Source organism: Lepus europaeus, chromosome 21, assembly GCF_033115175.1.
Source record: "Lepus europaeus isolate LE1 chromosome 21, mLepTim1.pri, whole genome shotgun sequence".
Taxonomy (NCBI): Eukaryota; Metazoa; Chordata; class Mammalia; order Lagomorpha; family Leporidae; genus Lepus; species Lepus europaeus.
Window position 1 is genome coordinate 16,851,414 of NC_084847.1, and position 18,173 is coordinate 16,869,586.

General features: G+C 43.4%; 1 protein-coding gene across 2 annotated transcripts in view; it reads right to left on the bottom strand.

Moving 5' to 3' along the window:
* The window catches only part of ANKS4B (ankyrin repeat and sterile alpha motif domain containing 4B), a 32,659-nt gene that overhangs the window by 9,250 nt on the left and 5,236 nt on the right, over window positions 1–18,173 (bottom strand). The window contains exon 2 of one of the 2 annotated variants that reach the window (XR_009864684.1): window positions 2,791–4,957. Coding sequence is in view for 1 of the 2 variants with exons in the window: in XM_062179673.1 (XP_062035657.1) it covers window positions 3,883–4,957 (1,075 nt within the window). In the remaining variant the exon portion in view is untranslated. Of the gene's footprint in view, window positions 1–1,922; window positions 4,958–18,173 lie in introns of those variants that run through there. The other variant, XM_062179673.1, reaches the window with a different exon arrangement.

Genomic DNA, 18,173 nt, shown 5'->3' on the forward strand with positions numbered 1-18,173 from the left:
GAGGTTTTAGGTTTGGGACAGACTAAGAAGTTGAAAGGGCTTGGTGACCAATTGGGTGATGAAGGCAAGGAAGAAGCATTCAGTTAAGCTTTCTTGCACTAAAATTGGAGATTTAGAGTTGAGTTTCTCAGCCTCAGCACTGTCAACATTTGGGTCTCAATAACCAATTGTTGCAGAGAGTTGACTTATGTATTATGAGATGTTTGGCATCCAAAGTTTCTACCCACCAGAAATCAATAGTGCCACCTCCTCCCTACAAACTCATGCCAATAAGAAATGTCTCCAAGGACTGGGGTTGTGGCATAGTGGATAAAGCCACCACCTATGATGCCAACATCCCATATGGGCACTGGATCAAGTCCTGGCTGCTCCACTTCCAATCCAGCTCCCTGCTAATATGCCTGAGAAACCAGCAGAAGATGCTCCAAGTACTTGGACCCCTGTACCCATGTGGGAGACCCAGATGAAGCGCTAGGCTCCTGGGTTCTGCCAGCCCAGCCCTGGCCATTGTGGCCATTTGGGAAGTGAAGCAGCAGATGGAAAATCTCAATCTCCCTCTTTCCCTCTTTCCTTCTTTCCTTTTCTCCCTCTCTCCCTCTCCCCATAACTCTGCCTTTCAAATAAATAAATAAACCTCAAAAAATGACTCTAGACAATGTAGGATGTCCCCTAAGGAGTTAAGAGGCAAGATCATTCAGGCTGAGAAACACTGGCTTGATACAAAATAGGTTTCAGTTCTGGCACATTGAGTTTGAGGTACCCGTGAGATATTTGAGGGGAAATGTCATTTAAGACATAGGCTTATGGATTGGAATCCAAAACAATGGTCTAGGCTGGTGACACAGTTTCTGAAACAGATCCATAATATAGGATGGCCTGAAATATAAGCACAATATGCATTTACCACACTGTAACTTCTCAAACATCCCTTCAGTTAAGTGTTCCCAGTTGTTTTTCTTTTAAAAAATATTTATTTGCAGCCAGCACCGCAGCTCAATAGGCTAATCCTCCACCTGCAGCGCCAGCACACCGGGTTCTAGTCCCAGTCGGGGCGCCGGATTCTGTCCCAGTTGTCCCTCTTCCAGGCCAGCTCTCTGCTGTGGCCTGGGAGTGCAGTAGAGGATGGCCCAAATTCTTGGGCCCTGAACCCCATGGGAGACCAGGAGAAGCACCTGGATCCTGCCTTCAGATCAGCGCAGTGTGCTGGCCACAGCGCGCTGGCTGCGGTGGCCATTGGAGGGTGAACCAACGGCAAAGGAAGACCTTTCTCTCTGTCTCTCTCTCTCACTGTCCACTCTGCCTGTCAAAAAAAATTTTTATTTATTTATTTGAAAGTCAGAGATCCATAGAGAGAGAAAGAGAAGCAAAGGGAGAGAGAGAGAGAGAGAGGTTTTCCATCTGCTGGTTCACTCCCCAATTGGCTGCAACAACTGGAGCTGAGCCAATCCAAAGCCAGGAGCCAGGAGCTTCTTTCAGGTCTCCCATGAGGGTGCAGGGGCTCAAGGACTTGGGCCATCTTCTACTGCTTTCCCAGGCCATAGCAGAGAGCTGGATCAGAAGTGGAGCAGATGGAACTTGTACTGGTGTCCATATAGGATGCCAGCATTGCAGGTGATGGCTTTACCCACTATGCCACCATGCTGGCCCCTGTTTTTCTTTCTTTTTTATTGATTTTAATGTCATGCTACATGGTGGGGGAAATGCAGGGTGAGGGTCCAGGGGTCAATATCACTGGAGTGAGCTATTTAAGCACATAGTTAATGGTATATCAGTGGATATCTGAAACACTCTGGATCATCCTCTTGTCTTTGGCTCTCATCAGGACTTTTATATTTTTTCCAGGTCCCTTTCATTAGGGCTTAATTTGAAAAATCTGGAATTCTTAGAACATTTATAACCTTTTTATAGTGTGACATATACCTTTTTTATGACCTAATGCTGTCTGATGGGGAGGCTATATCTTCACTGCTAAGAAGTTGGTAGAACTCTTGTTTATTAAGTCTGAAAATCATAAGAGGCCAAGAACCCCCAAGAAAAGCATAAAAGTGTCTAAAGGGACCCCCAGGGGCCCCCAATGGCAAACATCTCCCCCAAGGGGGGTGAAAATTGCACAGTTAGGCTCATTTCTGCCTCCTTGACTGATGACACTCTCCTTGCTGTGTAACTTGGGGCAGGGGCTGGAAATGATGCCTCATCAGGAAGATTCTGGGGAATAGGAGGAGAGGCAATCCGGCATTTACAGCGATGACGTATAATAGAGGCAAGCTCAGACTCTGAGTGCCTTCTTTCTGCCAACTGCTTTTGTGCACATTACTGAAGGCAAATACAACTTGAGTTGATTCCAGAACAACAGACCACGGTATCTGTAAATATAATCATCCCCTACTGCAACACATTTATTCAATGGCAGGCAAGCTTTCTGCATCCACCCATTGAGAAAGACTGGGCCAACTGCTCATCATATTTGAACATTTGTATGCTTCCTAAACTTATATCTTTGGTGCCTCTTGAAGTACCCAAAAACATGCCAAAGATAAACAGCTATTTCTATCTTACACACATAATCAGTGGTAACTTCCATGTCACGTAAATCTGGCCATAAAAATCCAAAGAAGCTTAGATATTCAGCAGGGTTTCAATTTGAAATTGGGATTGCCATTCACAAAAACATGTCAGCAGCATCTGGCCAGTTCATGTTGTAGAACTTAACACATATTCAGACATGCAGCAATGGCGATAAACAACAGTAAAAGATATATTCATAGTAAACATGAAAATGTCAAACTTTACCTTTATAATCCAATCTTCCCCACAAAGAACCTGGGTTTTATTCTCCCTTTTCTAAGTAGAAGGCATCATCTACTCCTAGAAAAGTCATTTTTCTGTATCCTTTTTCTCTTCCTCTACCCTCTTGCTCTGTTCCTCCGCTGGGGCTGCCATAACAAAATACCATAGACTGAGTGGCTTCCACAACAGACATTTTTTTTTTCACAGTTTTGGAGGCTGGAAGTTCAAGACTGAGAGATGGCAGGTTTTTTTTTTTTTCCTCCTGAGGCCTCTCTCCTTCAGCTTCTCACTGTGAGAATTATTGTGTCCTCACTTGGCCTTCTCTCTCTCTCTGCATGTATCCCTGGCATCTCTTTTTCTCATATGGACACCAGTTATATGAGATTAGGGACCCATCCTTATGATCTCATTTAATCTTAATCCTGTCTCCAAACCTAGTCACATTGGTGGGTTAAGTCTTCAACATACGCATTTTGGGGGTATACAATTTAGTTTATGACAGGTACTCTACATTTTATTTCTTGCTTCCCTCTTCCTACCTGCCACCCTGTCAGGTATGAGCATGATAGACCCATTTCTATTAGTTGTAAACATCTGTTAAAAGGTTAGATGCATTTGAATTGGGCATCAAGCCACAGGCCAATGCCTCCACTGGTTATTCAGTTTCCACCAGAACACAAAGTCATAGAGCCAACAACAGCGCCAGAGTTAGAATCTGCAGCCTATGATGATTAGAAAGAAAGCAGCAAACTAGTGGGATGGGAGTTTGTAAATTTAAGTACAGAGTTAGAAAAGTAAAGAAAGCTTCTTTTCCCTTTCTGTCATCCATTTGACCATTTCTTTATTCAAAAATATCAAAAGGATAACTGAAGACAAATGCCATTTTCTTGTTCTGAGGTTGTCTTGAGTGTCTTGGTGATGGTTTATTTGGATGGGGTATAGAAAATTTCCCAGACAGAATTTGGGCCTCTTAGGTAGGCATATCCAAAACCCTAGAAACCATTCATGATGGCCTGGCATTGAGTAGAGAGGGGATTTTGCCTGGAGTGCTTCCAGTGGGCCATGCAGACTCACTTGTTGAGCTACCACTCTGCATCAGAGACTGGTGTCAACCAGCAGCCCAGGCTGTTGTAGCACCTGCTTCCTTCTGTTTATGGCATTAAGTACTTTCTTCCTGGGACCCAAGTGCATTTGTATGTTCTGAAGGTCCTCATCAGAGCAAAGCAATAGAGCTTCTAGATCGATCTCCTCTCTCATGAGAATGGGGAGGACTTCCTCCAGATGATGGGACTGCAGGAACACTTCCAGGGGAGTGGCATCGACCACATCCTCCTCCCACTCCACTTCAGCCTCATCCCAAGGCAGGTCATCTCCAGGGATGTTGTCCTCTATCTCTTCATCAGCCTCTGCTTCTTCTTGTCTCTGAAGCAATTCCCTGGGCATTTGGAATTCCAACTCCCTCTTGCTGTCTGAGATGTCTTCAGGGCTCGATACTCTGTTTCCTTGAAAAACAATATTTCCTAGACCTGGACGGCTGAGAATGGATTCATGTTGCCCACTGCTGTTCTCCTCTGATGGGATCTGGAGCTTCTCTTTGAGGTCCTCTGAGAAGGAGTCTTCTTCCTCCTCTCTGAACATTTCCATCACATTCTTCTGCCCACTTCTGCCTTCCCTTCCCACCTGCTCCGCTGTGTCTTTGTTTTTCTTGAACTTTAACTTGAAGGTATCCTTAATGCCCTTAGACAGGGATCCAAATGTACTGGAGGCAGAAGCATTTGAAAAGGATGACTTCGAGAATGTACCCTTGGATGAAGAAAGAGTCCCAGATTCCTCCTTGCTGTAGGTGTGGGCCATCTTATTTTGGTGCTTCACCTGGATCCTTTCACACTCTTTGATCTGCTTCCTGGCATTCTTCTGAGCCTGCTCCTTCAGCCTGGCGACCTTCTTGGGGTTCATACTGTTCTGTACAGTGGCAGCCTTATCCAGGAGGGCCACACATTCATTCTGCTCCCTGCTGGCAGCAGCATCCAACGGAGACTGTAAGTCATTATCCAGGACAAAGATGTTAGCCCCAAAGTTGACCAGGAATGAGACACAGTGGGCATGGCCATTGGAGGCTGCATAATGTAGAGGAGTATTTCCCCAGATGTCACATCGATCAGGATCCCCTCTAGAAGAGAAAATAGAAAAACATGTTAAATGGTTTTTCCCCTCTAAATTTGAGATCCAAAAAAAAACTAAAAACAAAAATAAAGAACAAAATGTATGCTGATATAAGCATGTTTATCCTGCCTTGACACTGTTTTGAGATGCTGTAAATCCAAAAATGTCACATCAAGATACCACATGACCAGAAACAGAAGGAGCCCAACTCTACTCTTTTTAGAAGAAAAGCTTTCCAAGAAGTTCCCTAGCACAGCAACTTCCATGTCTCTGTGGCCAGAACTGAGTCACATGCCTAAGGGTAGGGAAATACAGTACCGTATGTCACTTAGGTCAGTTAGAATTTCCTCCTGAAGCTAAGGATAGAATTTTTCAATGGTGGGCTGATAGCATTTAACAACTAGCTCATCTAGGAAAAGAATCAAAGCCTTGAGTTATAGCATGCTCCCGTATCTGTGGTATAAATACTGTCACCATAGCAAATTTCAAGCTTCCAATGTCATATTACTGAAAACACAGAGTTTTAAAGAGATCTGCAATAGCACACTATTATGAATTATTTAGGGGAGGGCATTTGGCCTAGCAATTAAGATGCCAGTTGGAAGCCAGCATTCCACATTAAAGCCTGGATTCAATATTCCACTCCATTCATTGCCTCGGGCCCCCTGCTGTTGCAGACCTAAGAAGCATTAGTGATGGCGCAAGTGAGTCGTTCCACATGGGAAACCTGGATTGAGTTCCTGGCTCCTGGCTTTGGCCCCAGCTAGGAGCTTTGGTGTCATTTGGTGAGTGAAATAGTAGGTAAGAGGTCTTCCTCTCTCTGTGTCTCTCTGCCTCTCAAATAAATATTTTTAAGAGTTATTTCCACAATATAGACATGCACTAGACATGCCTAATCTTAAGAGACAATAGCAAAATGTAGTAAAATAATTAGGAAGTAATGAGTTTTAAGTGTTACCTTTTAATATAATTTATTATAAAGTTCAAATTTATATTTTTCCTTATTTTGTTTTTCAAGTTTATATTTTATTTCTAATAATTGCTATATTTAACTCTCAAACTTCCTGGAAATTTAGCAATAACTTCTCATGAGCTGGTAAGAGGTGGTGCCAGCATACCAATAGCCAACCTCCCCTGAGTCACTTGTAAGAAAGTAAATAACTCAACAAAATGGCATTCCTATCAGGAAGAAAAGAGAGAGGAACAGATGTTGGGTAGATGGCAAACAGTGTCTGCTACAACAATTATTCAGACAAAGGATAGAATATTTCCCTTTATTCTTCAGCTTAATTCCAGTGTCATATATGTAAATATTTCTACAAGAGCTCAAGGTAGAACTTGGGGCATCATTAGATGTTATTAAAGGGGGCCGGTGCCATGGCTCACTTGGCTAATCTTCCGCCTGCGGCACCGGCACCCCATATGGGCGCTGGGTTCTAGTCCTGGCTGCTCCTCTTCCAGTCCAGCTCTCTGCTGTGGCCCTGGAGGGCAGTGGAGGATGGCCCAGGTGATTGGGCGCCTGCACCTGCATGGTAGACCAGGAGGAAGCTCCTGGTTTCGGATCGGCACAGAGCCGGCCGTAGCGGCCACTTTGGGGGGTGAACCAATGGAAGGAAGATCTTTCTCTCTGTATCTCTTTCTCTCACTGTCTAACTCTACCTGTCAAATAAGTAAAAAAAAAAAAAAAAAAAAAAAGATGTTATTAAGGCCAGGAACCCAGTGCCTGGCACAGAAACAGGGACACAGAAGGTGCTCAACACAGATCTGTGGAACGAATGAATGCTTATTGGAACCCTGCTCCAAGATACCAGCTCCCCTGTCTTGTGAGGCCTTTAATTTACAAACAGGCACAGACCTGGTGGAGGACAGGAGAGAGAGACTGAGAAGTTCTCAACATTTCTGGAGAATAGAAGACTGAAACAGAAGAGCAGATCTATACCCTTGCAACTGAACTGATAATGTACCAGAACCCCTCCTACTCACTCCTTGCTACTCAGTTTTAGTTCCCAGACCAGTGGTCCGGTGACACCAGCAGCAGTATTACTTGTGAGTTTGCTAGAAATGTAGAATCTAGAACTCAAGAAGACTTACTGAATCAGAATTTAGAGTTTAACAAGATCCCGATGATATTTAGACTCACTACAGGCTGAGAAGAACTGCACTAATTAATACAGACCAACCACTGGCCTCTCATTTGACAAATCAGGTTTGTAACTCCTCCTGCCTCATGCTTTTCAATTGTGAAAGCACTTTCATGTTCTTTGCCCACCACCACCAATGATCACAATCTCCTTCTTGGAGAAGGAAGGGAAGAGTCATTATCATAGGATTAAAATAAGACTCAGGGAGCATAATCGATTTGCCCAAGGGTAACAGGCAGTGCACTTGGATCCAGGGTGTCCCCAAGTCTAATTGTCTCCAACACAAGACACTTTCTGGTGACACATCCCAGCCTTCCCACTTCACCAGTGACAAGGCTTCAAGCTCAAATGAACTTTCCTACAACCTGGTACCCTGCTCTGCAACCTGAGGATAGTACTACTATTCATAGAATTGTTATGTGAATTAGTTAATTCAAGACACGTAAAGCGTTAGAAAAGTGCGTGGCACATAGCAAATAGTCAGCAAACGTTTGTTATTAGTATTTCCCTTGTGTCTAAACTCATAATCCTTAATTTCATATTTCTGCTTTTTCTCACATCTATCTAGCAAATTCCTGCAGTACAAGAGCACTTCTAGTCTGAATTTGTCAACTATGTATGCTCTGTCTCCTTAACTAGATAATAATTCCCAGAAGGCAAAGCCTGTGTCTTTTCTTTCTTTGTGTCATCTATTCCTAGCCAGTCTCAAACCCAAACCAAAGAAACCAAGCGGGTAATGTTAGTGACTGAATGGGGCTAAGTTTTTTCTTCCAACAAAGTCATGGTTACGTGCCTGCTCTACCTAGAAAGGACATTGTGGCTGATGCTACCTTGAATAAAAGCAGAGGCAATATTGCCAGAGGTTTCATTTTTCAAGCAAAGTCAGAGATGCAGAATTTCATGTGCAACTTTTTTTTTTTTAAGTGCTGGCTCAAATTTAAAAGATAAATACAGGGCAGTCCAAATAAAACACATTTGTGTGCTAGATCCAACTGGTAACCCAGCAATTGGCGACCTCCTTCTGTGCAGAGAGCACAGCATGAGCAGCTGCGGGGATGGGTGATGTTACAGGGCACACTTGGGGAACTAGGAGTGTCTATCAGCACGTCTAGAGTGCATGGAGTTAGGGGCAAGAAAAAGGAGTGAGAAGGATAAGGAAGGAAAGTGAAATGAAACCTTAGGAAAGCAAATGGTAAATGACACAGCTTTGCCGGCAGCCACTTTCAAGGCGGCTCTGGTTGGTCAGCCTGATTTAATAGTTTTGGATCAAAGACACCCTTTTCAGCACTGGCACAGTCGTGCATCTTAGGGGAACACAATGCCTCACCCCTAAACATGTGATTGCACTTTTTATTTTAACTGAACACCAGATTCAAAAGACTCCTCAAGTACACTAGACATTAAAGGGATTGTAAAACATCCAAGATGTTACTACAAACATAAACAGATTAATTAAATTTGCTTGAAATAATCCCTGGATTGGATAAAGTTAAAAAGGAAATTAGTGGGAGGAGTGCACTGTGGGGAGGGGTGTGACAAGGTATTAAGAAGTCTGGGTTAAATCAATTGTTTAAGGCCTTAGAGCTAAGTTTTCCATCTCAATGGATCTTAAAGGATGCTTTCAAGTAGGGAATAGCAGGAACAAAACCTGAGGGGACCCCAAAAGGTATGTCTTCTTTTCAGAAAATGTCAAATGCAAAATTCTGAATTTGCTGATGAAAATATCAGTAAGATGACTCTCAAGTTTCTCTAGTACATGGAAGCTGTTTCTACAAGCAAATCATTCTATGTACAGACAACTTTTCCAAATTGATGTAATGATTAATTTAAAATATGTTCTGCTGATGAATTTCATTCTAAATTCAGTCCCTGTCACCTTTCACATTTCTTGATAGAACCATTGCAATTATATGCCCAAGTATTCACAAAGTGCCCCCTCCTCATTTGACAGTTCACAGCCAACAATGATGTTCTGCAGTTTGCTTGGGTTAAATTGAGTCCAGTGTTTGTTAGTGAAATGGTGCCGTCTTATCTAAAGGCGCTATCTCAAGCCCTGGACGCCATCTTGGCTTCTCCAGGGCCCAGCCTGGCTGGCTAGAAGTCAGGTGACCAAATGGCCCAACCACAAATGTCGGTTCCACCCCCACCCTAAGGGGATTCGCTGCTCCCACTTCCTTACCTCCTGCAAGACTATAACAGGACCTGCATCCCACATGTGCTCTCTTGACCTCTCTCTCTCAGCCCCTCTCACTTCTTTACCCTCTCTCGCCCTCTCCCTCCAGCCTGTGGGGTGTCCCCCACTCAACAATAAAACTTTCCTTTAATTCCAGTGTTTTATGTTTTCTGGCAGCCTTTCTGTGTTGTGTGTTTTTTTCTCTATATTTTCTTCCCCAACAAGAAACTCACTGGAGAGCTTTTAAAATAATCCTTTTTTTGCCCTTGGTTTCTGGTAGATTGGTGCACTTGAGCAATAATTTTTAAATTTGGGTTGGTAAACTAAATACACAATTGGCTTACATTAAATTACCCTGATCATCTATTCCATTCCAATTTTTCCTTTTGAAGTGGATTTGATTTTTTGGTGAAGTTCTTCTCAGAGAGCAATCATTCTTTCAAAAGTGTTTTTCTTTATAAAAATGAATTCTCTGGATTCCCAGGTGGCTGCGAACATCCTCAGCGGTGGACAATTATTCAACATGGGCAGGGCCGTGGCCAGGATACTCAGGGAATTGATGGGCAAGTAAGTGGTGGCGGGGCCTGCTACAGAGCAGTGCCGCCTCTGCTGTCCCCACTGCAGCTCCCCCATTGCCCTGGGGCAGTTGCTGCTGAGCTGGGCCACTTGGGCAGACAGCCCCAGTGCAGTGTCTGGGCTTTAGCTTAGAGCAGAGATGGTACTGCCTTGTCCCCAGAGGTTCATCCTCATATTCCAACATTTCTGCTTCTCCTGCATGTGAAGGAGAGGGGAGAAGGTGAGCATCCTGTCAGAAGCAAAAAGGGCTGCTGCTCTGACCCTCACAGGTTCTTAAAAAAAAAAAAAAAGATGTATTTGAATGGCAGAGAGTGAGAGACAGAGGTTCCATTTGTCATGATAGCCAGGTTGAAACCAAAAGCCAGGAACTCCACCAAGATGGCGGCCACATGGGTGGCAGGGACACAGGTGCTTTGGGAATCATCTGCTGGCTTCCCGGTGCATTAGCAGGAAGCTGGATCAGAATATAGAATAGCTGGGACTCCCACCAACACTCTGACATGGGACGCGGGGGTCCCAATTGGTGGCTGAATCTACTGTGCCACAACACCTGCCCCAAGGTCCCAGCTGAAGGGTGACTGGGCAGGGAGTGAGGAGAGGAGTTGGGCTGGGAACCCACATCCCTGGTCTCTGTATCTTCTCTTTGTTCTTTTTGGTCAAGGCACAGGAAATAGATTTTCCTTTGCCCATGAACTTAAAGTTGGTCCATGACCATCTTAGCTTTGTGGAGATGACAGCAGAGACAAGGATCCAGGGAAAGCATGCTCCTGAGAGCTTCCTGCCTCTCATGTTCAGGGCCAGTTGGGCATGTGCTGGCTCTGTTCGGGGTCTTCCCTGTGTTTGGCAGGGTAGGAGTCAGGCACACGGGGAAGTGATCCACTGGAGGCCTTGACGCTGGACCTCAAAGCAAACCTGCCAGGTCCTGAGCTCAGGTTGTGCTCACATGCTGCACTGCTCACAAGGCCTCTGGTTCTCCATCTGGAAAGCCCATTGGAGCATGAGTTTTATGGGGTTCTTTTGATCAGCCTGTCTCCCAGAGGAAGCAGAACTGAGGAGCTCCTATAGCCCAGAAACATGTGGACACAGTGGGGTCCATCCTGGAGACCAGTCGGGGCTTGGGTCACACCTATGGTAGTATTTGGAGAACAGAGGCTGTGGGCAGAATTGGGGTGCTGAGGTCACTTCATCACTTGGGGTCCACAGAGCTCAGCCCTATGCACAGCTATAAACCTTGAAGCACACGAGCACCTCTGCCAGCTGGGGGCCACTCCCACCTCTGGGAGCCCACCTCTGGGCTCTGAGCTTGTCCCAGGTGCCTCCAAACTTCCATCTGATTTCATCTTTGCAGCGACTCTTGAGCTGGGCAGTGTCCCTCAGGCAGACATGTGTGGCCTGGGCTTCAACAGGTTGCAGATGGTGCAGGATTCTTCCAATGCTGGTCTGACTCAGAACTCTGTGCTTTCCTTCCTGCCTGTGGCCTGCAGGTGGCCCTGCCTCTGACCACACCCACTGTAAAGAGGGCTCTGGCTTGCACTGGGTCTTGAGAAGCAATTTGCATTAACTGAGACCCAAATCTGCCCACCAGCAGAGCAGGTTATTAAGTCAGAGGCATCACGGCTGAACAGAGCCATGTCCAGGATTGAAAAAAGGGCACCTGCATCAACAAAGCCTTGGGTCTCATCGTCCCCTGTGTCCTAGCTCCTGCCCGAGTGTTAGAAGGGTAATGGTAGTAGCCCAGGATGGACAACCAGAAATATTCTGGTTATTTTGAACAATGTGTTCTTTAGAAACGACCCAGGGCATGCCTGCAGGAGGAAACCGTTCAATGGGAATCACAGTGAATTAGGATTATTTCAGGTGCTGAAGGTCATGGGCGCTGTGCTTGTTGGCTTCCCTGTAAGGCTGTGAAAGTGTGCTCTCTGGCTGTCATTGTACCCGTGACTCCCATACAGGATGTGGAAAGACGATAAGGCTTTGGGGTGCAGCAGGTTACGCTACCACCTGTGACACAGCTATCTCATATCTGAGTGTCAGTTCAAGTCCCAGCAGCTCTGCTTCTGACCCAGGTTCCTGCTAATGTGCCTTGGAAAGCAGTCGAAAATGGCCTGGGTACTTGGGCCCCTGCCACTCAAAGGGGAGATGCACATGGATTTCTTGGCTCCTGGCTTTGGCCTGGCCTAGCCTCGGCTGTTGCAGCCATTTGGGGAGTGAACCAGCAGATGGAAGCTCTTTCTCTGTCTCTCTTTCTCTCTGTAACTCTGCATTTCAAACAAAATAAATCTTTTTTAAAAAAAAATCTGAGACAAGGGGCTGGCGCTATGGTGCAGTAAGTTAATCCTCCGCCTGCGGTGCCAGCATCCAATGTGGGTGCTGGTTCTAGTCCCGGTTACTCCTCTTCCCATCCAGCTCTCTGCTATGGCCTGAGAAAGCAGTAGTAGATGGCCCAAGTCCTTGGGCCCCTGCACCCATGTGGGAGACCGAGAGGAAGCTCCTGACTCCTGGCTTCGGATCAATGCAACTCCAGCTGTTGCAGCCTTTTGGGGAGTGAACCAGCGGACGGAAGACCTTTCTATCTCTCCCTCCCACTGTCTGTAACTCTACCTCTCAAATAAATAAATAAAATATTTTTTTAAAAAAATCTGAGACAAGGAAGGAGTCAAAAAACATTTGCAACTAGAACATGAAAGAAAACATTAATACCAGTAAGCTTGAAAATCATAAGCAAGAGTGAACAAGGCAATTTCCGTTTAAAAGACAAATACTAGAATAAAATAACTGTGCTGTATTCTCAAGGAACTTACACTGAAGGCAGGAAAGTTAATAGGAGAAAGAATGGAAAGCAACACACTAGAGAGTAGCTAGGTGCAGGTATTCAGCACAGTGACTGGGACGTCCACTTCCAATATTGCAGTGCCTGGGTTCAAGTCCTGGCTCTGCTTTTTTTTTTTTTTAAAAAGATTTATTTATTTATTTATTTGAAAGGCAGAGTTACACAGAGAGAAGGAGAGGCAGAGAGAGAGAGAGAGAGGTCTTCCATCTGCTGGTTCACTCCCCAATTGGCTGCAACAGCCAGAGCTGTGCTGATCCAAAGCCAGGAGCCAGGAGCCTCTTCTGGGTCTCCCATGCAGGTGCAGGGGCCCAAGGACTTGGGCCATCTTCTACTGCTTTCCCAGGTCATAGCAGAGAGCTGGCTCGGAAGTGGAGCAGCCAAGGACTTGAACCAGTGCCCGTATGGGATGCCAGAACTGCAGGGCTACACCACTCCCCCTTTTTTTTCTTCTTCAGATTTATTTATTTGTTTCAAAAAGTTACAGAAAGAAAGGGAGACAGAGAGAGAGAGAGAGAGAGAGAGAGAGAGAGATTGATTGATTGATTTTCCATCTGCTGGTTCACTCCCCAGATGGCTGAAAAGGCCGGGGCTGGACCAGGCTGAGCCAAGAGCCAGGAGCTTCTTCCAGGTCTCCCACATGAGTGCAGTGGCCCAAGGACTCAGTCCATCTTCTGTTGTTTTTCCCAGGCCATTAGCAGGGAGCTGGATTGGAAGTGGAACAGCAGGGACTTGAACCAATGCCTATATGGGATGCTGGCACTGCAGGCAGCAACTTTATTCACAATACCACAGCACCAGACACCTGGCTCTGCTTCTGACTCCACCTTCCTACTAATGCATGCCCTGGGAGTAGCAGATGATGGCTCAAGAGAATGGGTCCCTGCCCCTCACATGGGAGTCCTGGATTCAGTTCCAGGCTTCCAGGCATTTGGGGAATTATTCACCACATAGGAGTCACTCACTCTTTGGCTCAAAAAAGTAAACAACAATAAAAATTTAAAAGATAACAGCTCAGGGGCTAGTGTTGCAGTGGGCTAAATGCCACTTACAATGCCATCATCCCATATTGGAGTGCCAGTTCAAGTCTTGGCTTCTCCACTTCTGATGCAGTTGATTGCTAACGCACTTGGGAAAGCAGAGGAGTGTGGCCCAAGTACTTGGGCCCCTGCTGCTCATGTGGGAGACTGGGAAGAAGCTCCTGGCTTTGGCCTGGTCCAGCCCTGGCCTTTGCAGCCATCTGAGAGCGAACCAGCAGGTTGAAGAGCTCCCTCTCTCGATCTCGTGCTCACTTGTTCTCTCTCTGTCTTTGATGTTCTGCTTTTCTTTTCTTTTCTTTCTTTCTTTCTTTCTTTCTTTCTTTCTTTCTTTCTTTCTTTCTTTCTTTCTTTTTTTCTTTCTTTTGACAGGCAGAGTGGACAGTGAGACAGAGAGAGACAGAGAGAAAGGTCTTCCTTTGCCGTTGGTTCACTCTCCAATGGCCGCCATGGCCGGCGCGCTGCAGCCGGCGCACCGCGCTGATCCGAAGGCAGGAGCCAGGTGCTTCTCCTGGTCTCCCATGGGGTGCAGGGCCCAAGCACTTGGGCCATCCTCCACTGCACTCCCTGGCCACAGCAGAGAGCTGGCCTGGAAGAGGGGCAACCGGGACAGAATCCGACACCCCAACTGGGACTAGAACCCAGTGTGCTGGTGCCGCTAGGTGGAGGATTAGCCTGTTGAGCCACGGCGCCGGCCAATGTTCTGCTTTTCAATAACTAAACCAATCTTTTAAAAAGATTTTAAAAATGCAAATTAAATAATGCACTATCTTATTGCCTATTTGATAGGCAATGATTAAAAATAGTTAATTTTATCAGGAGTGTAAGGAAAGAAATATTGCTGGAGGAGGAATAAAGTGGTCCGAATGTCCTGCATAATATGCACCAAAAGCTTTTAAAATGTGGCGCCCTTTCAAATCAACAAATTCAAATTTCAAATCAACAAATTCCTGCCTTTAGGAATTTGTCCTAAGGAAATGTGACACCCTTGTACAAAGATAAATGAGTGAGGATGTTCATTCCAACTTGACATAGCAATCAAGTCAGAATAAAAACAGGGCCAAATAAAATGTCATGCATAAGCAACTGAACAAACTATAGAATCACCATTAAGGGTCCATCAATAATTGAATGGAAAAAGAAAATACAATATATATACACAGTGGAATACAAATAAGCCTTAAAAACCAGGAGATTCTGTCATTTACAACAACAGAGATAAACCTGGAAGGATTTCATGTTAAATGGTATAAGACAGGCATGGAAAGCCACATACTGCATGACTGAACTTACATGCTGGTTCTAAAAATGTTGAACTCATAGAAGCAGGGTAGAACTGGGGGAAGGCAGGGAACCGGGAAGATGTTAAACAATACAAAACTTCAGTTACAGAGGAGGAATAAGTTTAAGAGATCAATGGTGCACATGATGACTATTAATAATAATGTATCTCCATACAGGTATACTTGACAAATGCTAAAAGAGCAGATTTGTGTTTCTAACACACATACACACACACGCACACACAAAAGATAAGTACATGGTGTTATATATGTTAATTAGCTTGATTTAGCCATTCTGCAATAAAAATATTTACAATCATATTATGCATCATAATGTATACTATTTTATTTGTCAATTAAAATAAATAATGATAAAACTATAAATCAGAATATCATGGAGTCATTAAAAATTGTGGCATGGATCTCAACTCTTCAAATGGTTCATGACATATTGTTAAATAATTAAAAGGCTTCAGCACAGGTTATAGGACTGCATTTTTGAGGGATAAAGTTGAATGTGTCTGTGCCATACTCTCAAAACAAATGCAAAAGGATAGATAGATGATCCCCAATTTGTGATCATTCGACTTACAATTCTTTGACTTTCCAGCAATACAAAAGTGATACACAGTCAGAGGAAACTGTGCTTTAAATTTTCGTCTCTTCCCAAGCTAGCAAAATTGGATACTCTCCAGAGATTCTGGGTAGCCACAGCAGCAGCAGCTCCCAGTCAGCTGTGCAATCATGAGAGTAAACACTGGTGCTCTCCAGTGACCTGCGTTGCTAAGCTATAATGTCCAATAGGAAAATTATAAGCATTATTAGGACACAGCCTCACTGTAAGTTGGGGGACATCTATACAGTGGATCCATGTTAGTGACTGTGAAAATTGGTGTGATTTTTTACCTCATTACCTATCCATTTCTAATATGATATGAAATATTATGGTAAGCTTATACTCCCTTAAGAATCAGAGACAAAAGAATGCATGTCCATTTTAGAAAACAAAACCAATTTTTAAAGGCAAAATGAATTTTTTTGGTAATTAGGGTCATTATCCTTCCCATTGTAGGAGAATACATGTAATAATTGCTTTCTATCCTGAAATTTTAGAAAGAAGAAAACATTTTCTAACAAAGCTGAGTTTGGACACTAACGATTAACAGAAGATCCATTGTCTCCACCAGACAATGACAGATAAACACATAATCCAATGGAATGGGCCTCAATAATTGATTAGCTTCTAAATTAAATTTTTCCTTCTTAGCAAAAGTAGTGTTAAAAGGGAAGTTTACAGCAATCAGTGCCTACATCAAGAAATTGAAAAGGCATCAAATAAATGATCTAACAATGTATCTCAAGGATCAGAAAAACAAGAACAAACCAAACCCAAAATTAGTAGGAGGAAAAAAATAATTAAAGAGAATAAATAAGCAAAATTGAAACAAAACAACAGTGAAATGAAGACCTGGTTTTTTGAAAAAATAAGCAAAATTGATACACCACTGGCCCAACTGACCAAAAAAGGGGCAAAAAAAGACCCAAATTAATAAACTCAGAGATGAAAAAAGAGATGCTATAACATATACCATGGAGAAAAAGAAGAATCATCAGGAATTACTAAAAACAGCTATATGCCAGCAAATCAAAAAATCTGGAAGAAACTGATAGGTTTCTGGACACATACAATCTACCAAAATTGAGTCATGAAGACTCAATTAAATTAAATAGACCAATAACCAAGATAAAGATTAAATCAATAATGTAGACCCACCCTACAATGAAAAACCCAGACTTCACTGCTGAATTCTACCAGACTTTTAAAGAAGAATTAATTCTAATTCTTTCCAAACTACTCAAAACAATTGAAAGGGAGGGAATCCTCCCAAACTCCTATGAGGCCAAAACCAGGAAAAGATATACAACAGACAAAGAGAACTATAGACCAACATTCCTGATGAACATGGATGCAAAATTCCTCGGAAAAAATACTAGCTAATTGAATCCAACAACATATCAGAAAAATCACTCACCCAGACCAAGTGTGATTTATCCCTGGTACGCAGGATTGGTTCAACATATGCAAATCAGTAAATGTGATAAATCATAATAACAAATCGAAGAATAAAAACCATATGATTATCTCAATAGATGCAGAGAAAGCATCTGATAAATTATAACATCCTTTCAAAAGGATTATAAAAACCTTAAGCAAATTGGGTATAGAAGGAGCATTCCTTAACACAACCAAAGCAACATATGACAAACCCACACAGAGAATCATATTAAATGAGGAAAAGCTAGAAGCATTTCCACTAAAATCTGGGCCTAGACAAGGATGACCACTCTCATCATGTCCATTCAGTATAATTCTAGAAGTTTTAGCCAGACCTATTAGGCAAGAAAAAGAAATCACAGGGGATAAAAATTAGAAAGGAAGAAGTCAAATTATCCCTGTTTGCAGAGGACATGATCCTATTTACAGGGAAACCAAAAGACTCCACTAAGAAAATATTGGAACTCATAAGAGACTTTGGTAGGGTTGCAGAATATAAAATCAATATACAAAAATCAATAGCGTTTGTATACATAGACAATGGGATGGCTAAGAAAGAACTTATAAGATTAGTACTATTCATAATAGCCACAAAAAATCCTTGGAATCAATTTAAACAAGGAAATAAAAGATCTCTACAATGAAAATTATAAAATATTAAATAAAGAAATATAATAAGACACAAAAAATGGAAAAATTTTCCACCTTCATGGATTGGAATAATTTATCTCATCAAAATGTAAGAATTAATATCATTGAAATATCCATACTACTGTAAACAATTTACAGATTACATGTGATCCCAATCAAAATACCAATGACATTCCAATTCATATGGAAATTCATATGGAAATGCCAAAATTCATATGGAAACACAAGAGACCTCAAATAGCTAAAGCAATCTTAAACAACAAAAACAAAGCCAAAGGCAGCAGAATACCTAATTTTAAGACACACTGCAGGGCAGTTATAATCAAAACAGCCTGGTGTTGGACAGCTCTAATTTGATTCCAGACTTTTGCTAATGCAGACCCGGGGAGGCAGTAGCGATGGCCCAACTGACTGGGTTCCACCCACGAGGGAAGCCTAGACTGAGTTCTCAGCTTCTTGCTTCATCCTGGTGTGGCCCC